Below are 25,028 nucleotides of genomic sequence, written 5' to 3'. Positions count from 1 at the left end.
TACGTTCAAGTCAATCAGGTTTACAACACTGGAGGTACTCCTGACTTTCCCTTTTTCATTACCCACTTACAATATCCACTAAGTTGCTAAGTCTTGACAATTCTACCTCCACAGCATCTTGACTATCTGTCCCTTCTTTCTATTCACATGGCCTCTACCTGAGTACAGACCTTTTGCTATCTCTTACCTAGACTAGAGCAATCATCTCCTTCCCTTCAGCCTCTAGCTGCCAAAATGATATTACCAAATCACAGATCAGAGGAAAAATAGATCTGGAAGGGACCTGGGGGAAGTAGGGAGTTAGTCCATTCTGCTCACTTTACAGATAAAGAAACTAAGGCCCACCATGGCTAAGTGACTTGTCCAAGACTACATGGATAGTGAGTATTCAAAATGGGATTTGGAACCATGTCCTCTGATTCCAATACCAATGTTCTTGCCATTTTACCAAGTTGACTGCCAGGATCTGACTATGTCATCCCACTACTCAAAAATCACCATCATTCCCTATTGCCTCTAGAGTAAAATATAAGCTCCTCACCTGGCATTTAAAGCCCTCAACACTCTGGCTCCCCCTCCCTTATTCTTATATATAAGTAAATTCTAGTAAGTCTTACTCTATCATTCTCTAGCCAAACTGGTCTGTCTGCTGTTCTCCTGCCTCCTGGCCTCTGAGCTACTGGTCCCCCAGGTCTACAATACATTTCCTTCTCACCTTCACCTCTTAGAATTCCAAGCTTTCTTCAAAGCCAAGCACAAACCAGATGACACCTTCTGCATGAGGTTATTCCTGGTCCCCCAATTATTAGGGTTTTCCCTCTCTCACTATGAATATATTCTGTACTTATTTACATGTTATATTCCCCCAGCAGAATGGGGGAAGACTGATTTCAATCTTGTAGACATCAGGAAGATGATGTCATGATTTTCAAGTGAATTGGATTTAAGTGAGGCAGGGCTGTGAAAAGTCACCAGCCTCACTCTCTCCTCCAGAGCCATCTGGGTCCAGTGGCAAGATATAGATCAGGATAATTGGAGATGGCTCCTGATGTAGCAGGAGACCTTGGCCTTTTTAAGCTAAGGTCTTTCCCAGGTCTCAGTCTGTCTGAAGCAATACCCATTCGGTGATTAAGGCTAGATAAGAGGTGGTGAACGATAGAGTGATTGGCTTGGAGTCAGGAAGACCTGAGTTCAAATCTGGGCTCAGACATTTACTAGCTATGTAATCTTGGGCAAGTCACTTAACTTTGTTTGCAGTTTCCTCATCTGTAAAATGAGCTGGAGAAGGAAATGGCAAACTACTCCAGTATCTTTACCATGAAAACCCTAAATGGGGTCATGAAGAGTAGGACACAACTGAAATGACTGAACAAAAAATATCTAGCCCTAGTAAAGTATTTTATGCATAGTCAGTTCTTAATTTTCTTTGACTTGAATTGCAATGGAAATTACAAAGCAAATTTAGATTTGATGTAAGTCAAAACTTCATAACAATTAGAGATATCCAAAAGTAGAATGAGTTGCCTCAAGAGGTGGAAGGCAGCCCCATTTAAGGTCTTCAAGCAGAGCGCTACCACCCTGCTGAGAAAGACATTGTGAGAACCTGGGCAGCTCTGCCCTGAGGAGAAAGCTTTAGTTGACCTTTCTGAGATTTCGAAGGTCAGATTGGCATCCAAAAATTATGTCTACCACCTGTAAATCATGTCAATCAATGGACCAGCCAATTAGCTTGGAGCTGTGTGTATGGACTGCCCTCTTCTGGTTCAACAGGGGGTTTCTGGTGGAACTGAGGGCATTCTCTCTCTAACTATCTAAGCTAGGTGAAGGAGGCTTTTCTTCTCTATCTTTGCTAACTCCTAATATACTTTAATAAATGCTTAATGCCCAAAGATTTGTGATAAAGATTCTCATTTAAGGCGACCACACATTAGATTTTTAGACATCACAGTTGGTTTTTTTAAACATCACAGCTGACTAATTCTCAAATATATTGTGGATGGTTTTTTTGGACCAAATATCTACTGCAGTGTCTTCCAATTCTGAAACTCATGCATTCAGAACTTCTTGCAATGTAGTCTGCAGGCAAGTTATATATCACCAGTGTTTACGACATGGTAGTTTACATATCTTGGGACCTAGTCAAAGCTGTTTATGTAATTCGATATTTTAATGGATACTTCAACATTTTAATGATATCATCAATATGGGGACTTCACATATCATGCATATCTTCTCATCCTATATGATTTGTGTGCATGTTATTTTACAGATGTTTCACAGAGAATGCAACCAACATAACAGAGGCTTCTTCTAGAACTTTTCACATTTCATGGGTACTAGTGTGTACAGTGAGTCCAAACTGATTAAAGACTGGGACAGAGAAGGCCTGAGATAAAAGCTAGTCCAGGCATATAAGGAAGAGGGCCTTTCAGGTGAACATATACTTATTTACATAGGTAGTTACATGGAAAAATGTGTTATTTTACCACATCACCTTAACGGCATAAGGAGAGATTAGACAGAGAGAGAAATGGGGTCATTTATATAAGAAACTGACACATGAGATAAACCAGATAGCTGTAAAGGACAAATAGCTACTAGAGTAAACACAAGAATGCAATTTTATTCAATCCAAAATGAACTAAGAATAACTCAAAGCCATAATTTACAAATTCAGTAATTAGGAGAGTTGTCAATATAACAGAGCTTTGACTTAGACTGGGCATGTGCAAGACTATTCAAATTTCAATAAACAACAATTAAGATAAAACATCCAAAACAGATGTTTGAAAGACTTCCTTCAAGTCTATAGCTTAAATTTCACTTTCTACCAGAAGCTTTTCCCAATACCTGTTAACTTTACTACCTTCTTTCTGTTGGTTATTTCCTATTTGTACTATATATGGCCTATTTGTACATAGTTATTTGCATGTTGTCTCCCCCATTAGATTGTGTTTCTCCAGAACAAGGACTGTCTTCTAACTTTTCTTTGTATATCTAGTGCTTAGCACAGTGCCTGGAACATTGAATGTGCTTAATAAATGTTTACTGACTGACTGGCATATGAGAGGAACGAGAAAGAAGAGATGTCTTTAAATGCCATGGGATACAAGGAGAATAGGAGGTAGATTAAAAATAATTACAATAATAATAGCTAGCATGAATATAGTGCTTTAGAAATTCTCAATCATTTAAGTATGCTATCTCATGTGATATAATCACAGGGCAAGAGATTTGGATTTGACCTGTAAAGGCCACAGATAAGCCCATTACCAATAGCTTTTGTTAGTTTTACAGATGTTCAATTAAGTACTGAGGTAAACCCAGTTTTTCTAGGTTAGCATCTGTGACTTCAGAAGTCACAACATAAAGCAGGGGTTCAGAAAGTAATGCATTGGAGCATTGCTTGTCTGTTATCCATTGCTGTCACTATATGACTAGTTCACCCCCTTTTCTAATTATACATTTCTTAAACAATATTTTTTACAGTACTTCTTCAGCATAGGAAATGATGGAAAATGTTGTATCTGATTTGTATCCATCCATGCATATTTCCATTACCTTAAACATCACCTTGTAACGATTGGAATGACGCCACCTGCTGGAGACTTACTGTAGAAGAGTTCTGCCCATGAAGCGAAGGTCTTTGAGGGCAAGACCAGGAATCAGGAAGTGACGCGGGCTAGTGGGAGGAGGAAGGAAGAGACTGGCGCTCTGTCTCGCTCTCTTTCCTGAGGACTCCAGCGGAGAAGGGAGCTAGAAATACGCTCTCCCTTTAATAGATATCTAGGCCTTTCTCTCTCTCTTTACCAAATTCTTATTCTCCTTAATAAATGCTTAAAAGTCTAACTCTTGCTAAAGCTTATAATTTATTGGCAACCACTCATTAGATATTTTATACAGTTTAGCTAGAATTTTAACCCTTAACAACCTCCAGTTTTAATTCCTTGGAAATCACATAAATAGTAGAGCATTTCTACTAAAGAGATGGGTCTTTGCAAAAGGATGCAGACTGGAATTATTAAAAGGGGGGAGGGAATGGACAATTAATGAACTAAAGGACTTTCAGGTACTTGTGAAGAAAAGACCAGAACTAAATGGAAAATTTTACCTATACTAGATGCAGTAGAAACATAAGAAGGTAAACATTAAAGACTAATTATAAAGGTCTTACTAAGGCTAAAAACATATCTTATATGAGAAAAAGTTATCTATAACTCCTAAGAATGTTATCATTATTTGGGTAGTTTGAAAAAGCATACATAGATAAAAGGCTTGGGTTTGAGTATTATGGAATGATCCTAAAAATAAAATTGGGTAGGGAGGTATAAAATGAAGCAGTTATTTCATATAAATGAGGTATGAATGGAAGAACTCAAGATGGCGGGGGAAAGGCAGTGAGTTCCCAAACTCAGGACACGATTGCTCCAAAAAACATCCAAATAATGCCATAGGAAAATGCCTGGAGTAGCAAAACTCACAGAAGAATGTGCTGAAATCATCTTCTAACCAAGAAAGGCTTGGAAGGTCAGAAGGAGGGAGCTGCTGTGCTCATACAGGAGTCAAGCCCAACCCCACAGTCACCCTGACACAGATCCAGTCCCAGGAATGCCTCACCAGAGAAGCAGACCCCCAGAGCCTCTAAATCAGCTGAATCACCAGTGTTGTCTGGAACTAAGCTCAAAGTCTGGTGATTGGGCTGAGCCCTGGGCAGGGGGGTCTATGCTGGTGCTAAGGCAAAACTTGGATTTTACACCCCTACTGAGAACCAGAAGGCAAACATGAGTAGCAGTGGCCCAGGTCAGGGAGGTGCACAGGCTCGTCAGTGCTAACAACCACAACACGCAGAGCTGGTTGATTAGCAAGTTGGTCTGGGGTCATCTAAGGACCAGGTAACAGGTCAGGTGAGTGAAGAATCTGATCCTCCTTAAATCATACCACCTGGGACTTCTTAAGCTTGGGATATTGCAGCCTGGAAACAGTGCCCCACTTTAAGGAGCTAAAAGTCTAGTAAAAGAAAGGCAAGATGAGAAGACACAGAAAGGTGAGGACCATAGAAAGGTTCTTCAGTAACAAGGAAGACCAAGGGGCACCCTCAGAGGAAAATGTCAACATCAGGGCCCCTAGATCTAAAGCTTCCAAGAAAAATAAGAATTTGGTCTCAGGCCATAGAGGTGCTCAAAAAGGACTTTGAAGATAAAGTTAGAGAGGTAGAGGAAAAAATGGAAAGAGAAATGAGGGTGATGCAGGAAAGACATGAGAAAAAAGTCAAATTGGCCAAATGGAAAAGGAGGTATAAAAGCTCTCTGATGAAAATAATTGCCTAAGAATTAGGTTTGAACAAATGGAAGCCAATGACTTTATGAGAAACCAAGACACAATAAAGCAAATCCAAATGAATAAAAAAATAGAGGGCAATGTGAAATATCTTCTGGGAAAAAGTGCCAACCTGGAAAATAGGTCCAGGAGAGAAAATTTGAAAATTATTGGTCTACCTGAAAACCATGATCAAGGAAAGAGTTTAGACATGTGTAATTTAAGATTCTAAATGTGGATTCTAATCTGTTCCCCCAGTTTTGGGGAAAACTGAATAAAATCACTGATAAAACAAGTTTAGGTTTTAGTTTAGGTTTTTAAGGGTTTATTGGAAAATAGAAAGAAAAAGATTGAGAACAGAATTCCAACAGCCTGGCATTCCTATCTTTCCTCAAATTTCCTGTGAAGTCCTCTGCCGCCACCACCATCCAGTCAGGAACCCAAAAAGCCCAGAGCTCCCTGCGCAGGCTCCCCTTCCTCCTTCCTGTCTCCTCCCAGACCATAGGAGGCTCCTTAAGTTGATTGGTTAGTATCCTTGATAGACAGCCCCCATGAGCAAACATCATTTCCTGACGCCAAGGAAAAGCTACAATGCCTCTGAGGCATTTTCCTCATGGTGGAGTTTTCCCACAGCAAGTCTCCAGTAGGTGGCATCATTCCAATCATTACAGTCCCCCCTTTTGTTCCTCAAGAAACAAAATGTTTCCTTGATGGAACAGTAAAAAGAATATAATAACTATTGCTAACTAATAATATGTGAACAACAATATAGAAAAGGAAGAGAGGAAAGTTTTGTCCAGAGGGGCGATTTTTTTTTTTTGTCCTCATGAACCGACGCTTTGACATTAGTCTTGCAAAGGGAGAGCCTCTGCAGAGAGTACATGTTATAGATGGCATATAATAACAGAAAGGAGATAGTAAAAACTAATAAAGCAAAACAGTTTATATAAAGTCTCTGAGTTCTCTTGTCTTCTTGAAGTGGTAAGATGTCATCAGGAGGAAACTGAATTCTGGTCTGGAAAACTGGATTCTGGACTCTGGTCTGGAAAACTGGATTCTGGACTCTGGTCTGGATTCTGGTCTGGAAAAACTGGATTCTGGACTCTGGTCTGGAAAGCTGGATTCTTTTCTTTAACTGTTTGAATTGCTGTATTTTTACTAAACCTTAACTAATGATTGGAATGATGCCACCTACTGGAGACTTGCTGTGGGAAAGCTCCACCATGAGGAAAATGCCTCAGAGGCATTGTAGCTTTTCCTTGGCGTCAGGAAATGATGTTTGCTCATGGGGGCTGTCTATCAAGGATACTAACCAATCAACTTAAGGAGCCTCCTATGGTCTGGGAGGAGACAGGAAGGAGGAAGGGGAGCCTGCGCAGGGAGCTCTGGGCTTTTTGGGTTCCTGACTGGATGGTGGTGGCGGCAGAGGACTTCACAGGAAATTTGAGGAAAGATAGGAATGCCAGGCTGTTGGAATTCTGTTCTTTTTGGCAGCTTGCAATATTTTCTCCTTGACCTGAGAGCTCTGGAATTTAGCTATAATATTCCTAGGAGTTTTCCTTTTGGGATCTCTTTCTGGAGGTGATTGGTGGATTCTTTCAATTTCCATTTTAGCTTCTTCTTCTTGAATTTCAGGGCAATTTTCCCTGAGAATATCTTGGAAGATGGTGTCTGTGTAATTTAAGATTCTAAATGTGGATTCTAATCTGTTCCCCCAGTTTTGGGGAAAACTGACTAAAATCACTGATAAAACAAGTTTAGGTTTTTAAGGGTTTATTGGAAAATAGAAAGAAAAAGATTGAGAACAGAGACTACACTTGTAGATTGTACATAAATAACCTGATTGCAATCTTGTGGAGGGGGGAGGAAAGGAAGGGAGGGAGAAAAATTTGGAACTCTAACTCTTATGAAAATGAATGTTGAAAATGACCCTTACATGTAAATGGAAAATAAAATAAATGTTTGTTGCTGAAAAAATGAATGGAAGAACTGCTACAGTGGAGGCAAGAGTGGGTGGATGGCTGGTAGTACTAGAACTTTATTCTGATCAGAACTAGGTTAAAGAGACAACATGGACATCTAAAAAGGTATAAAAGTCTTCTTAACTTACAAAGAAATAGAAGGGCAAGGGGATAAGCTAAAGGAGGGATTCCTGGGAGGGTGTCCAGATCAAGAAATAGGAAGGTAAGGGGAACAGCTAAACACACTGTGAGATACATAATTGTGATGGAATACTACTGCACTGTAAGAAATGAGCTGGTTGATTTTAGAAAACCATGGAGAGACTTGAATGAAATAATAAAAAGTGAAGTGAACAGAACCAAGAGGATGTTATATACAGTAACAGCAATATTATTTGAAGAATGATTGTAAACAACCAACTTATTCTGAGTATTATAAATACTCAAATCAACTATAAAGGACTTATGAAGGAAGATGCTATCCACCTCCAGAGAAAGAACATAGCATAATTTTACATACATTAATAAATCTTTGTCAAATGGTGGCTTTCTCTAGCACAGGGAGGAGAGAGAGGGAGATAGAACTTAAAATGTAATTTTAGAAAATTAATTAATTAAATTAAATTTTTAAAAGATTATGATGGGAGCAGCTAGGTGGTACAATGGATAAAGCACTGGCCCTGGATTCAGGAGGACCTGAGTTCAAATCCAGTCTCAAACACTTGACACTTACTAGCTGTGTGACCTTGGGGCAAGTCACTTAACCTTCATTGCCCTGTGCAAAAAAAATAAATAAATAAAAAATAAAAAGATTATGAGCTGGAAAAAAAAGACTTTTGGGACACCATATATGTATATGATGTATATGTAACTAATGGATTAACCCAGTGGCTGGAACATTCACTAAAAGATGCTTAACATTTTGGTTGACTGAATATTGGTTCATAACAATTCATGTCAATAGTCTGAATAATAGGTATTTTTACAATCTATTTTTATTTTTCCTATATGACATGTCAGGTTGATCACTTTTGAATAATTTTTAGATCTCTGTAAGGACAATCTATAATGCCCTAGGGCTTGATGCAATCAATATAATTCATCTACAAACAAGAACACTTGGAGGAGCTTATCTATGCAGACTTCTTCCATTGTGTAAGACATGTTCCATTTTAGAGACAAACACCTTTGGAAAACTTGTTATCTCCTTGTTTCATACCTGACTGGATGTTAATAATCTGGACTGTTGAAACACTTATCTCTATCCTTGCACTTATCAAGGAATTTTTGTATGACCTCAACGTGCATATGAAAGATGTAGCCGAGGACATTCTTGGAGGCTGTTAGCTCTACTGAGTCAAGCATTTGTGTGTGTTTGTATGTGTATAATCATCAACCAGCAAGATCTTATATTCTCTATACCTTTCAGTCAAAAACATGATTGTAGAGAATCTTTGCAAAAGCTGCCTGTCATCTGAGGGCTATGTATGTTTTCTGTATCTGTCGGGGGCTCCTGTGAAATCTTTTATGTTATACATATTTCTGTAGGAAATAAAGGCTGTCCTGTATCTAAAAAAACAAAAAAACTTGCCCAGCCCCCTCCTATTTTTAATCAAAGATAACCCTGATATGCACTCTCATAAGGATTTTACAAAGATAAGAAAACAAACATATGGATCACTGGTTATTGATTTTACCTCAGTTATCTTAATATAGTCCATGAATTTTTCCATTCTTATCATAACTTCTGTTTCCTGAGGTATATTTTAAATTAATTCCTCAGGGTTTTCAAAATTCTGTCACATTCAGGCATCAGAACATACTTGGTCTGGTCCAGCCATTCTTCCCAATTTTATCTTAATAACTGTCATTTATGCTTCATATGGCACATAAGATATTGCAGTATTAGGGCCCAAATGTTCCTTTACTGCTGCTGCTGCTAAAAATGAATTGCCATTGGAATGTAAACAAATTTATTCTGTTTTATATCTGTTGATGTATCAGATAATTCCATCCACAACAAGGATAATATGCTCAGCTGAGGCTTTCTCTAAGCTTCCTGTAGACTGTTTTGTTCACATTGTTTTTCATTGTTTCAAAAGGTATATTACTTGTATTTGATGACTCCACTAAATCCTCATTGCGGCCTTTATGTGATGCTAAATTTATAAAGGCTATGCTGGCCAAATCCAGTCATTATCATATCTCTAGAAGACTTTGTATATAGACTTGAAGACAAATTATATTGTTATCATCCGAAGGCCAGTCAAACTAAGTCCATTAAGTCAAGAAGACTGGCTACCAGTTAATTTTTTCCCCCCACAATAACTCATGAAGATCACATCCACTACACTGTAGTCTAGTGCCATCTTCATTGGTAGGAAGCATAGCCATGCCACTAAAATCATAGACCTTTTAAAAATAATGAAATATTTTACAACAACAAAAAATCTCATTAGTGTACTCTTTTGGTGGCCTTACTTTTGTAGTAGGGTAAAGAGAGGCTCCAGTGAAGTAGTTGAAGAAGAATGATGAAGTCCACAAAGCAATCATCCTTCTCCTCATTTTAGCCAAGTTTCAGAAAGAAAAAAAAAATAAGATCATAGAGCCAGGATCAAAAATGCAGAGCTAGAAGAACCCATGGAAGGCAATATATTTTAAAGGTAAGGAAACTGAAGTTCACTGAGAGTTGTTGACTTGATGAAGTTGGTTGACTCGTTAACCAATATGCAGAAGGAAACAGGGGCTTTGGAGCCAAGGTTTCTGACTCCCAATCTAGCCATCAGAATAAAGTCAAAGGAAAAATACATTCCAAGAGGAGATTTTAGTCCTTAACTTCAATACTCTCAAATGTTCAAATGAATCTGTGACTTCATAGATCCGTGAGTTCCCTCCAATGATGCAGACTGAAACTCATCTATTCCTACCCATATTGTGCAACAATCTCCTGTCTCCAAAATTCCCCACAGGGGGCATCTAACAACCCAGGGGCCTTTCTCACTTTCTCCTGACATCAAGAGGGTATCCAGCAGAACATTCCGTTTACCCATCTGTCATTCCTCCTTCCTGCCACATAACCAACCTATTTTCTCTTCTTGGCATACAATTTCTTGATGACAAATTTAAGACTCCTGGTTTTTTTGAGAGTTCCTTGATGTTGTGGCCTGTTCAAATACACCCCCATGCACCTTTTTATTGTCTTCTGTGTGATGCTCTTCTTTAGTTCTTCAAAGGCAGTGGTTTTCCTCATCTCACACCATATAGCGACGCCAAAAAAATGTTAGTATTAAAAAGATGGACCTCTGCCTTCATGCAAAACTTGGGGGTTGTAAAAGCATCCTACAGTTTCCCAAAGGCAAGCTAGCCTTCTTTTCTCCTCCTTTTAAATTCTGCACACAAATAAATCACTGTCCATCTTTCACTTTATTTCCAAGGTATACAAACTGGTGTACAAGTTCTAAAAATTCCTCTTCCAGGAGGCTCTGCAACTCTTGCAATTTAATGCAATCAACACAATGTCAAATAGAAGCACATCTTGAGGCTCTGATATTGCTAAGGAATTTACCTTTGGCCCGGGCTCTACACCAGATCTCCCTCATTATCACCATGAAGACTTTTAGCAAGTCAAACATCACTTCAATACACTGAAATATGATCCAAGAACACAGGTAGCTAGGTTGAATTCTAAAACTACCAGGAATGACAGCTTTAAATGAAATTTAAACTAAATTTTAAAGTCTTACTTCAGGTGCTTACCACTTCTCTGTCTTCTTCCTCCTCTTTCTTCCCCCAACTCCATCACTAAAGTCCTTAAATTATAGGATAATATATAAAATAGGAACTCCTCCCCACCCCATCCCAGACCTGCTTGAAATATAGCCTTAAAGCTGGCCAGGCAAGGGGAAATTTGAAAACTATGTAATTCTACTTTTATATTCCAAAGATCCGAACTGACAATAGATTGTACTTGGATTTTCACCATACAGCTTTTAATGGCTGCCTTCATAGTCACAGAGCATAACAATAAACTTCGTTGAGAGGAAACAAAACAGAATTACAATGTTCAATTGAAGCCATGTAAAGTGACTGATTAAATTTATTTCTACCTTCAAGTGATATAAGATTATTCCAGTACTCAGAAGGTCATCATCAATGCCAATCAGATGAGGCAGCTCAGAATCCAGGACAACTCCAATTCCTTCTTTCCTCAGGGCTAATGTTTGTTCCTAAAATTAGAAGGGGGAAAAAAAAGTTAAATTTATTTGAAAGAAAAGTCAACTGAAAGAGAAAAGCCAACTAAAATGTTTAAAGGGGAACTACATTTTTTAGAGTGTTTAAACGTCGCAAGATTTACTTTTCATTAAAAATCAGGAAAGCATGGTGAGTGTGGTTATAAATTTCAATTAGAAATCCCATTGCATGCTCTAATCATTCATGATATTTATTTTCACATTCAACTCTAGCAGATAACAACAACTAAACTTCCAGAGCTACCTTATGTCTAAATCCTTCAAGGCCTAGGTTAAAGGATATTTCCTCAACTAAACTTAGAACATACCAGATAAAGGTGATGTCTCCCATCCCAGAAGGGAACTAACTTGTCAGCAAGGTCACATGACTGTTAGAACATACACCCAAGTCTTCTGATTCTACTTCCAAAGTGCTTTCCCTTCTCCCTCTTGAGCACAAGGCCTTGCAAAATAAATATCATCTGTTTTTTTCTAGTAGATAGTGAAGTAACAGTAAGGGAAATCAAACAAGGAAGGGACTGGAAAAACTACTCTGCTTGCCAGAAAGATGGGAGTGGGGGTGCAAGGGGAAGGGCATCATCAGAGGAATGCTGTTTTCCACCAAATATAAACAAGAAATCAAAAGTGTGGCTTTTTCGGACATATATATGTCTGCAGGATATATGGAGCTCAGAACAAAGATGGTGAAATGCCAACATCAACCTCTTTCAGACTTAAAAGAAGCTTCATTTGAGCCATATAAAGTGTGTTTCAGACTCTAACCAATCAGTGTGAAGGAAGAACTGTAAAGAAGTCTTTTACCTTTTAGGAGCTAAGAATTATCTTCTTAACCAATTTGAGAGGATCATAGGGTTTAGGCCATTAGAAAGGCAACTAATATTACACAGTCTGGAGAGAATGACTACAATGATCAGCTGTGCCTTTATCCATTGCTATTGTTGTTCAGTCCTGTCTGACCCCATTTCAAGGGTTTTCTTGGCAAAGATAATGGAGTGATTTGCCATTTCCTTCTCCCGCTTATTTTACAGAGGAGGAAACTGAGGCAAACAGGGTTAAAGACTTGTCCAGAGTCACACAGGTAGTAAGTGTCTGAGACCAGATTTGAATTCAGGTCTTCCTTACTCCAGGCCAGGCACTCTATCTGCAGCACCACCTAACTGCTCCTAAGGCCCACATAAAAATACAAACCAGTAAATTCTTTGAGAAGAGTTATGGCCATAAAGTAGAGAGCCAACCACAGATGAAGAAACCAAATCAGAAGAGGAAATCACTCTTCCAGAGTTGATCTGCCAAGAGGATCAGACCCAGGTAGTGACATGAGCAGCAGACACCAGGAGGAAGTGGCATGAGGTCACCATAAGAATCAGTCAGTCAGTAAACATTAAGGGCTTCCTAGGTGCCCAGAACTATGCTACATGCCGTGGATACAGAGAAGGGCACACAACAGGCCCTGCTCTCAAGGAACTCACAGTCTAATGGAGACATGTATAGAGGAAAAACTGGAGATCATCAACAGGATGGAGGTAGGATAATTAAAGGGGGATCAGGATAAAGAAAAAACACTAATGTGCAGGAGTATCAGCACTATAAAGTATCATATATTCCCCATATGTATTCCTTTCTACCAGCTGACTCAATGTGAGTGTCTCTGCTAGTGTGTTACTGGCTGTGCCCACTCTTCCTACAGATGTGGTATACATCTATAGGAAAGTGCATGGTAGATTTGTTATTCACTTTCCACCTGGCTGCACTCATCTGGAATGCCCCTAGGGCCACAGCCTTGGCCTGGAAAGGGGAGAGATGGAGAACTCCTCTCAGGACTTCCTTTTAAGACCAGCTATCTCTTCATTTCCCACACAGCCGCACTCCTCTAAACCTCACCATCACTTCCCATGTTCACCCCCTTCAGCTTCCTTTTGTGTATGGTCTTCCCCCTTTGTAAGCACCTTGAGGACAGAACTGGAATGTTCCTTATTTTGTCTTTTATTTTTTATATTCCCAGCTTAGCCCCAGGCACATATTAGATATGCTCATATGATGTTATTTTAATAAATGTGCTTACTTTGTGCTAACTGCAAAAACTGGCTGAGTATTAAAAGTGTACATCATAGAGAGGGTTCGTGCTAAATTTGAGTAGAATGGCCTCGTTGGGAGGTGGTGGGTTCTGTGATGTTTAAAATCTAATGTGTGGTTGCCTTGCTTCTACCCCCAGTATGGGGGGGAGAACTAGCTATGGTTTACCTAAAAGCTAGAAACATCAGCACCAGTTTTTGGCATTAAGCATTTATTAAAGAGTCAAGAGAGAACACGTGGAGTACAGAAAGTACAGGAAAAAAAAAGCCTATCTCCCTTAGGGTTCAAACTGGTCTCCTTGTCCTTTCCTTTCTGCACTGTCCCAAGGTTCCAGAATGAAAAAGACCAGAGCCAGGAAGTCAGCCTCGCTTCCTACTTTCTGTCCCCCTCTCCCATAAGGGGAGGTCCTTCAAGCTGATTGGTTGAGGGTGGTCTCATGTTGATGTCATAGTCCAGAGAATCTGAGAACAATACCCCACTCAGGGTTGGTCAGGTGTGGTCTCAATTTAGTCTACCTTAAGTAAGTTCTCAGTCAGTGTCAGTCTCACCCAATTCTTTCTTTGTTTTTGTTTTTTTTTTGGTGGGGCAATGAGGGTTAAGTGACTTGCCCAGGGTCACACAGCTAGTGTCAAGTGTCTGAGGCTGGATTTGAACTCAGGTCTTCCTGAATCCAGGGCCAGTGCTTTATTCACTACATCACCTAGCTGCCCAGTATCACCCAATTCAATCAATTCCAAATGTTTTTTTATAAAAAACAAAACAAAACATTTTTTAATAGAATTTTTCTGTTATTACCACCATCACAGTAGAAGTAGATGGGAAAGGATTAAGGAGCACTCTTATTTTTTATTTTGTTTCATATACATCTATGCCAAAGAATTCATCACTTGGTGGTCAATACTAGTAACGCTTCTCCACAGTTCTAATCCAATGCCTCATCATGGTGTAAGGGGCTAAAATTCTAGCTATGATGTCTAAAATCTAAAGAGTGGTTGCCCCAAATTAGAAGCTTTAGCAAGAGTTTAGTCTTTTAAGCATTTATTAAACAGCATAAGATGCTATGATCAGAGAGAAAGAGGCAAAGACGCCTTCATCTATCTAAGAGAACTAGCATCTCTCCTCTAGCCAAGATGAGGTCTGGGCCGAAAAGGACCTTGCTTGCTCCTTCCTCCTCCCAGAAGCCTCCTCTCCAAAAGGAAACAGGGCCTTACACACACACACACACACACACACACACACACACACACAGTTCCAAGCTAATTGGCTGGAAGCTCTGATTGACAAGTCCCACAGGTGGTTCTATAGATGTAAATTCTGGACGCCGGGCTGACCTTCAAAACCCCAGAAAAGGTCAGTTCTGGACATTAAAATAACATGGTTTCTAAATCACATGCTTTCTCCTCCTCATCATTATTACTACAACTCTGTGGAGGAGTCAAAGGAGGGAGTATCACCTCTATTTTACATATGAAAACAATAGCCAAGAGAAGGTAAGTGATTTATTCAAAGGCATATAGCTAGTAAGGGAAACAGAGGATTACAGAGTCCACATGGTCTTTCCACTATAGCATATATTATCTCTTTCCATTTACTATTAAGTGGCACAGTGGATAGGGTGCCACATGGGCCTTGAATTAGGTAGACCTGAAATATATTCAGATACCAGTGGCCTTGGGCAAGTGACATACTCTGTCTTAGTTTTCAGGAACTGTTAAATGGGGAAAATAATAATACCTACTTTCCACAGTTGTGAAGATCAAATGAAAAGCCATTTTCAAAGCAGAGTACCCGTCACGTTATAAGCCTTTAATAACGATTGTTTCCTTCCTTTCTTCCTAGTTCATTTCCAAAGGAAAATACATTCTGAATTTCAAATAATTCACTTACAATTTTTTTTGGTATAATATGAAGATTTTCTCTCTTGTGTTACCAACCAGTAGAAAGGTTAAGTCTATAAGGCTGTCAGTGATACTATAGAGAAGATTATTGCTTTGGTGGAGTGGCTATAATTCAGGGTCTTCTGGATAGAGTTAGGTTTCTGTTTGCTCAAGAAGATGGAAAGAGTATAAAGTGAAGGAAAAAGTAGATATAGGGAAAGAGGAAATTAACAATAGAAAAGGATACAAAAGGAGGGAGGGTAAAGGAGGATATGGATTTTGGAAATCAAGGGATGGACATATAGGGAAGGAGAAAAGGAAAGAATTTTCACCTCTGCTATAGTTGATTTTCAATTATGGAGACTCCAAGCAGACTGGGAATTTGCCTGTAATAGGTGAGGTAAGGACCAGTTAATATCCTTCTCTGCTGGGGGTCACGGGATGACTGAACAAGGAATTGGTAGGTGCCTTTGTTGACTGACATTCCTAGAGGAAGGCAGTGATTATGTTTCTCAAAATTACACCAACTCCCATTATGTACCCATCTTGGGAGGGGATAAGACACACCTAGGAGATGCTCAGCATAAGGCTTCTCCAAAACAGGTCCTTTCCAACTTTGATCCTACCTCACACAACAAAGTCAAATGAAGTCAATGTGAGAGAGAAAAAAAATACATATAAAATCAAATGTGTCACTTTCCTAAAGAACTTTCAAAAAATTTAGGAAATGAGACTAAACAAACATCTTAAATGTAGTTTTAAAGTTAAAAGACAATCAAAACCTGACATTCTCTGAATCAAAGATTTTCAATCTGCTATGTGGAATGCTTTTAATAAGCATCTACCATAGTACCCTATAAACAATAGATAATCAATAAATATATATTAAATGAATACAACTCAGATATTACACTAAGTGCATAAGAATGTATAGTGCCACAGAGATCTCTCCCACAAGTCCATGTAAATGCATGTGTATAACTGTCTATAATGGAGGAGAAGGAAGATAGAGGTTTTAAGAGCTTACTGTGCTCTGGACAGTGAGCTAAGTACTAGAGATACAAAGAAAATCCTGGCAGGGTTATAACTGTCCTGGAAGCATCTTGAAGGCCTGAAACCATGCAAGAAAATGCCAACCTTTAGCCAAACGAAGACGAAGAAGAAGAAGATGATGATGATGATGATGATGATGGTAGTCAAAATTCACAGAGGATTAGGAAGAATTTCAAGAAGTGGACATTTGAAAAGATAGAAAATTAATTTGAAAACCACTGAATGGGAAAGAATGCTCTGCATAACTTAAATTAGGGACTACAAAAGGAAGGCCCCATACAATCAGTCAACATCAGCAATGCCCTTAACCTGTTCTTCCTGTCAGTCATATGTGCATCCAGCACCAGAAAAACTGCTGAGAATCTTAGTCTTAGATAAAAGTCAGTGATTTCAACAACCCTGATTTACTACACTAGGGACCTTGTAGATCTTGAAGAAAATGATCCCTCCACTCTCACCTGAGTTAGTGGAATTATTATATTTTCTACTTTCAGTAAAGTTCATAGCTGGCTAAGTAAAGCTGGGGAGACAATTTTTTTTTAAAAAATGGGACGATTATACCACAAGAGAATTTTTACCACATAGGCACACACTATAAATTAGGCTTGCCAGAGAGAAGCAGCTGCAATCCAAGCACAGAGAAGATTGCATGCAGCAGGCCCATGATAGTGTCAGGATTCTGCCCATTTTAGTATGTATAAAAAATAACAGTATTCACAGAAGAGAAAACACTTCTTTTGCATTTGTCTTTACCACAGGAGTGTATGAAACAATTTGAGAACCCCTCTCCCCACCCAGAGAAGCAATATTCACCTGCAATAGTTCCCCTCTAACATATAGATTACTTTGGACTAGTTCCCAGTTAAATATTCATTTTTCCCACTGCAACCCTTTATATGGAAATATTCAAGGCTTATGGACTTTGAAGAACATTTGAAATATAGAACATTAGTTTCTTCAGGTCAAAAGCATTACCTGGACCAGAAAAGACAGACACACACATTGGCAAAAGCTGAATTATATGAAAGTTTTCCAGGATTCAGGGGGGAAAATGAATTTGTGATTAATGCTGCCCTACGGCTCTCTGACATTCAAACTGCATTTGACTACTACATGATATTATAAAAGTGTCACCTCATAAAACTAAAAACTAGGGTTTAAATCATTGTTCAAGTGAAAAAGTAATTTCAGATGAAAATATCTATCACATATTAAATATTTATTGAGTGGCATGTACTGTTATGCATAATTTATGAAACACCTCTTTGACAAGATAGAATACTTAGCATAGCACAGCCTAGCACCCCCTTCCATAACTACAGGCATACTGTATCTCCAAAGAAACAGATAAAATATTTAGAGCCACACATATTTTGCAACTGAACAAAGCATTTGACAACCAGGCTTACCCTGATAAAAAGAAAACCAAAGAGGATTTATTATTAGGAAACAATAATTCATACATAATTAGGAGCAAATGACAATTAATCAATACCAAGTAAGCACCTACAAAATACAGTCCCTATCCTCACAGAGCATACCATCTAATGAGGGAGATAATACACAAACAGATGCAAAGCAAGTTATTTTTGTTGTTCTTCAGTGGACCATATTTGGGGTTTTGTTGGCAAAGATACTGGAGTAGTTTGCCATTTCTTTCTCTAGTTCATGTTACAGAGGAGGAAACTAAGGCAAACAGGGTCAAGTGACTTGCCCAGGGTCACAAAACTAGTAAATGTCTGAGCTGTATTTAAACTCAGCGAAGATGAGTCTTCCTGACTCCAGACCCTACACTCTATCCAATGTGCCACTGAGCTACCTGAAGTTATGCACAAAATAAATAGGAAATAATTAACAGAGGGAAGGCTCTAGGATTAAAAGGGGTTGGAAAAGGCTTCCAGTAAATTATTTTAGTTGGGATTTAAAGAAAGCTAGGGAAGTCAGTAAGTGGAGCTGAGGAGTGACGAGTATACCAAGTATGGAACAGCCAGGAGGCTAGTGTCACTGAACTCAAGTAGCATGTTGGAGAGTAGAGCATAAGAAGACTGGAAAGGTAGCAGGAGCCTAGTGATGAAGGGCTCTGAATGCCAAACAGAGCATTTGATCCTGGAAGCAAAAGAGACCCACTGGAGTTTATCAAGTGGGAAGGCGGGGGAGACTCTTGGGAAGGAGAGGGATGGTTTTAGGGAACAGGGCAGTGACATGACCAGACATGTGCTTTGGAAAATATCTTTAGGAGCTGAATGGAAGGATGGACTGGAGTAAGGAGAGACTTTTAGTAGGCAGACTCACCAGCAGGATCTTATAATAGTTCAAGTATGAGATGATGAGGGCCTGTACCAGAGTGGTGGTAATGTCAGAAGAGAGAAGGGGGCATATACAAGAGATGTTGCAAAGGTGAAATCAACAAGCCTGGGCATCATTTTCATTATGGGCGTGAGAGATAGTAAGGAATCTAGTATGACTCCTAGGTTGAAAGCCTATGGGACTAGGAGATGGTACAGAAATAAAGAAGGTAGGAGAGCAACAGAGTTTAGGGAGAAATATGAATTCTGTTTTGGTCATGTTGAGTTTAGGATATCTATTGGACATCCAGTTCAGGATGTATGAAAGGCAGTTATAGATAGGAGATTAAAGGTCAGCAGAGAGTTTGGGACAGGATCCATAGATTTGAGAATCTTCATATAGACATGATAATTAAGTCCATGGGAAATGATAAGATCACCAAGCCAAGGAGCTGAAAAGAGGATCCTAGATAGAAACCTAAGGGATAGCAACAGTTAGAGAGCTTCTGATTAACACAAGAGTTCATTTGGCAGGGGGGGGGGGATGACTGTGTGGGAGAGGTGTAATTCTTTTTCCCCCCATTTATCTATTTCTTCCTTTTTTTATTCATTCATTCATGATTTTCCCCACCTTACATGTAAAAACAAATTTGTAACATCAATTTTTAAAACTTTGTGTTCCAAATTCTCATTCTTCCTCCCTGTTCCCCTCTTAAGAACTCATCATTCAATATAAGTTATACATATGGAGTAGTGCAAAACATAGCAGACAAAAAAACTTTAGAAAAAAGAACTAAAAAAAAAATTATGCTTCCATCTATATTTAGATGCCATCAGTTCTTTTTCTGTAGATGGATTGTATTTTTCCTAAGTCCTTCAGAGTTGTCTTGGATCATTGTATTGCTGAAAATAACCAAGTCATTCACAGCAGATCATCTTACAATATTGCTGTTATTTTGTATACAGTACATTTCACTTTGCATCATCTCATGTAAGGCTTTCCAGGTTTTTCTGATATCATCCTGCTCATCTTTTTTCTTTATATAGTAAACTACATTTATATAGTACTTTTGTTTTGTTTTATATAGTACTTTAAAGGGAGATTTCCTTACAAAACACCCATGAGGTTGATTATTGCAACAATAATAGCTACCTTATACCTGACAAAGAATTTTCTTCACAATAGCCCAGCAAAGGAAATACCATCATCATCATCATCATCATCATCATCATCATCTTCTTCTTCTTCTTCTTCTTCTTCTTCTTCTTACATTGCTCTTGCCTCTTGCCTCTGTTTCAATTTTCCCCCCAGTTATATTGCTCACTATGTTTCCCTAAATCCTATTCGCTCTCCATGAAATTTACTCTATTTTCTATCCTGAGTTCATTTTTAAAAGTTAGAAATAATTTGGTTGGCATGTTTTTTTTTCCTTAGATAGGCAAAGATATACTATCAACTTTAGTTGCAGACTTGGTAGCATTCAGAAAAGACCTCAAGTTTACTATTGTGACTATTCAGTCAATAAGTCTATACTTAAGGCCTATTTTGTGCCAGGCACTAAGCTAAATTTTGGTGATACAAGAGAGAAGAGACAATTTCTGCCCTCAATCTAATGTGTAACATTCACTGCACTCATATATATTATTGCATATTGTGTGTGTGTATATGTGTGTGTGTATTGAATATCATATTCTTGATTAGCCTAAATAGGAGTGATTAAATAGGCGTTATTAATTTAAATAGTTGTTACCACAAAAACTCGCTATCAGTACTAGAAAACCAATTTAATAATTTAAAATAAGAACCAGTTCTTACAAATAAGGAAGTCTACTAGGGAAACTACATTCCAGATCTTATGGGAAAGTAAAGTGAATGAACATTTATATAGTAGCTACTATGTGCTGTCTTAAGTGCTTGCACAAATAATACCTCATTCGATCTTCAGAACAATCCTGCAAGCTAGATGCTGTTATTTCCCCCATTTTACAGTTGAAAAAACTGAGGCAAACAGTAATTAAGAAACTCACCATGGGTCACAAAGCTGGTAAGTATCTGAGGATACATCTAAACTCAGGTGTTCCTGCTCCCTAGTTCAGTTGCCTAAATATTACTTGCCAGGATTACTTAAAGATTACTTGCAAAGTACCTGGAACCTTCAGGCAATGAATGAACTGTTCTAGAGCAACAAATGTTCTGAATACCTGAGGATAAAGTATCACAACTTCCTTCTTTTAAATGTTTTTTTTTTTTAAATGGAAATCACTATAAGATGCCTAATCCCCTCCCCTGCAAAAATGTTTGTGCCATTCTGTGGAAAATCAGACAATAAGCTGCAATACTGGGCTTGTAATGAATGCTCCTATCCCCCAAACAGGTGAATGGTACTGATTTTCCTACAAGTCAGTCAGATATAGATATCTGTATCTGCCTCTCTGATTCCTGTGTCCAGCATCTGTGCCTTCAGCACTACAGTATGAAAGGCCAAGTTGTCATTTACCATCCCCCATCACTGCATCTAACTCTTGTCTCCAGTAATGGTCCCTTCTTCTCACAACCTCAGTTGCTTTCAACCTCTATAGAGAGCCTCGTTCTCTTTCTCTTTGCTTTTTCTTCCCTTTCTTATTTCTTCTCTTTCTTCTCCCACACTTCTTGGTTTTTGTGCCAAAGGGCTGGCCTTTTAATGATACTGCCCCAAAAGTCAACTTCCCAGTCACAGCTCATTGGGTGTTTCAGAACATTTGCTGCTTGTGAGCTCAATAACTTCCTCATAAACAACAAGAGTGGGGGAAAAAGGGAGAAGAATTATTTACTTTTTTATATAAAGCCATTTTGAAAGCTGAGGGTTCCCAAAGGCTCTGGAGAGGTAAAGTTTTGCTGGACATGGACGTTTTAGGAAAGTGCCTCTAGGGAGAGGCCTAACCCAACTTCTCTGGGTCACTGTCTAGACCCCCTCAACCAAAAACTTCCAGGCAATGTTAGATATCCTATTGTCTCAATTCCACTGAAAGCTCTGCCTTTGCAATAGTAACTTCAAGTCTCCTTCAGACTAGGCCCCACTATTAACCTGGATGTCTGGAGACAAGCCTTGGAGCTGCTTAAGGAGAGAATTAAGTTGAGCCTCTCTGGAAGGAGTCAACACCTGAGGTTTGCTTGTTTGTTTTTAAAGGCGTCACGGACCTATAAGTGGACCTGGCCTAAGGAATCAGAGAAAATAGGGGTCCCAAAAGGGTCTCACTTCCATCGCAGGCTTCAGATAGCAAGAGTACAGGACAACAGAGGGCCTGCTATAATGGCAACTCCAAGTTACCTAGGTCTCAGCAGATACACTGAGAATAAACTGAAATACCTGCTTAAATAAAGTCTCAAAAACAACACAGAGAACTGAGCCTCAGGACACTTAAGGAAACATGCAAGCCTTTGCTTCCAGGAACTCAAATTCACTGATCCATATACTTAGCCCCTCCTACCATTAGAAGAGGCTGGAAAATGGGTACAGAATGGGAGTTCAGTGAGGCTGTGAGAAACCTAATCATTACCTTAGCTCTCCAAAGTCCATATCCTCCTCTACTGTCCCATTCTCTTGTATCCTCTGGAATCACTTTCCTATTGTTCATTTCCTCATTTCCTTTATCTCCCTGTTTCCTTCGCTTCACACTCTTTCCATCTTCTTGAGCAAAGAGAAACCTGACTCCATCCAGAAGACCCTGCATTACTAGCCAACCTTTCCACTTCCTTTTCTAGGTCAGGAAGAAGAGCTGATATACTCTTCACTCATTTCCTGACTTGTCCCCTTTGACTCCATCATTGGCAACCTCACTTTTGAGGTTCATCCCACCCATCTTTTTCAATTTGTTGCTAATATCTATCATCCTCCAGGGTACATTTTCCCTCTTTTTTCAATTCAATTAAACAAGCATTTGTTAAGTTCCTATTACATGCCAGTCACTGTGCAAGATACTGGCAAGACAGACAAAAAAAAGGAAAACTGCCCACCCTTTAGGCAATTACCTTCTTCCAAGGAGTTGGGTTCTTGGCACAGTCTTCCTCTCTATTCCAACCCCTACATCACAGTTGAGGCCTACAACATACATTTCAATGTCTTCTCATATATCCTGACCTCCTAGTTCATCACCTCTCTAAACTTCCATGAGCTTCAGTTTCACCCTCTCTCATCCACAAACAAGGACTGTGATACCAATGATCTGATCATCTTCCATAATTGTTCCATCTCCAAGGATTAGTGTATGAAAATCCTTTTGCTTGACAACTTCCTATCCTTCAATCTTTCCCTGTCTCCCTGCTCCTAGATCTGGTAGTCTTCATCCTTAGCAGGGATTCCCATCATTCCTTCTAATCCATCATTCCTACTCTTAACTTCCTTCCCTTCACTGTCTTGAACCTGTGATTAACCCTTTCAATTACAGATCAACAACTATCTTTGACTCCCTACCACACTGTTTCAATTGCTAGTCACATCTTTTCAAACCAGAACTCTGAACTACCTTCATTTTCTTTATTCCTATTCATGTCCAGTTAAATACAGTTTAAGGAATTCAACCAACTATGTCGACTGAGGTCATTATATCTTTCATCTAATATTAACTGGACCAATCTTCGATTAGCTGGGCAGCAATGCTTTTATTCTTCCCTGAGTTGAGTCCTATCATACTCTCTACTGTGATTATTCCAAACTTTTGTCCCTTTCCTCAGACCTCTTATACCATCTCCAACTTATTCCTCCCAGCAAGGGACTTTATCTCTTACTTTACTGAAGAGATCATTTCCAACTTCCTCTTCCCAACTGCACTCCTCTTCTTCATAACTTACTCATTTCTCCTTTGCTCCAGTCTAACAAAGAAGGTAGGCATGATGCTTGTTAAAGCTAACCTCTCCATTTATACTCTTGATAGCACGTTCCCCTCCTATATCCTTTGAAACCTGGTCACCAGATTGTTTTCTTGGAGTAACCTTGGAGTAATCTTTGATACTTCTCTTTTCTTCGGCCCTGATATGAAACCAGCCTTGGTATATTCTGCCTCCAGAAAATCTCTTGAATCTGTCCCCTCTTTACTCACAGTGCATTTACCCTATTTCTGACCTTTATCACCTTACACAAGATTACTGTAGTTACCTCCTAATTGATCTCACTTTCCTAGTCTCTACCCTCTCTAATCTATCTTTCACAAAGCTGCCAAATTAATTGGAGGTGGGGGGAAGGGGGACATGAGGGGAGACTGGGTCTAGCTATCTTGCTCAGGCTGGAAGTACAGCGGCCGTGTGTGATCCAGTTCTGTGGTTAGCTGATGTGGAAGTTTTGATATGGTCTGTTTCTGACCTGAATCAGTTCACCCTCCCTCCTTAGGGAGTCTGGTGGCTCCCTACTCCAGAGTGTTCATTATATTAGTGCTGGACTTAATGCAAACATCCTATCAGCTTTAACCCTGTTGCAACTCAAAACTCCTGAACTCAATCCATCTGCCAGCCTCAGCCTACAAAGTAACAGAAACTACAGCTCTGTGCCACCACTCCTGGCTAACTGGAATCACACATCTAGTAAGTGTCTGAAGCTGGTTTTTACCTCAGATCTTTCAGATTCCACATACTGTACCATTTTGTATCAGTTACTCACTCTGTTCCATATCAAAGATAAGACGACAAAGAGAATTAGGAGCAGAACAGACTTGATGGTGGGGACAGAAATGACTAAAGTATAATGTTGGGAATTCTGTGGCAACCAGACAAAGTGAGCCACTTCTTCAGAAAGTACAAGGAATGAAGATGGATCTGTGAAAGAACCCAATTTTTGATGGACAAGGAGCTAAAATCAGAGAGTCAGTTAACAGAGAAGGCCCATGTGAGTCCAAAAAGTTCAGGTAAAAAAGGTAGAGACCCAAATCTGGATGGATACAAGTAGGGAGGAACAAGGGAGTACCATGGCAGAAGCAAAGCCAAGTCCATCACCTCAACAGATAAGCAGAGGAACAGTGGCCCCTAGTGATCCGAGTGATCACAAGGAGTCTTAAGTTCTGCTTAATACTTAATAAGTATTTCTGGGCCTCAGAGGTACCTAAGAATATAAACCCCTTAAATTTAGGGAGAGATTGTTTTGGTGTCTGTGTTCTTCCTAGCATCGTGCATTGCACATAGAGACAGGAACAGGTCTTGAGCCTGAGATTTCATTGGTATAGGGAATTTCTGGTGAGGAGGTGAGG

The 25,028-nt window shown here is 39.2% G+C and overlaps 1 protein-coding gene across 2 annotated transcripts in view; it reads right to left on the bottom strand.

Moving 5' to 3' along the window:
* Nucleotides 1–25,028, bottom strand: part of KIF16B (kinesin family member 16B) — a 358,373-nt gene that overhangs the window by 194,257 nt on the left and 139,088 nt on the right. For both annotated transcript variants that reach the window (XM_043987183.1, XM_043987182.1), the window contains exon 13: nt 11,384–11,503. In XM_043987183.1, coding sequence (XP_043843118.1) covers nt 11,384–11,503 — 120 coding nt within the window. The remainder of the gene's footprint in view (nt 1–11,383; nt 11,504–25,028) is intronic.

Source organism: Dromiciops gliroides, chromosome 2, assembly GCF_019393635.1.
Source record: "Dromiciops gliroides isolate mDroGli1 chromosome 2, mDroGli1.pri, whole genome shotgun sequence".
Lineage (NCBI taxonomy): Eukaryota > Metazoa > Chordata > Mammalia > Microbiotheria > Microbiotheriidae > Dromiciops > Dromiciops gliroides.
This window is presented reverse-complemented; position numbering and strand designations above follow the sequence as displayed.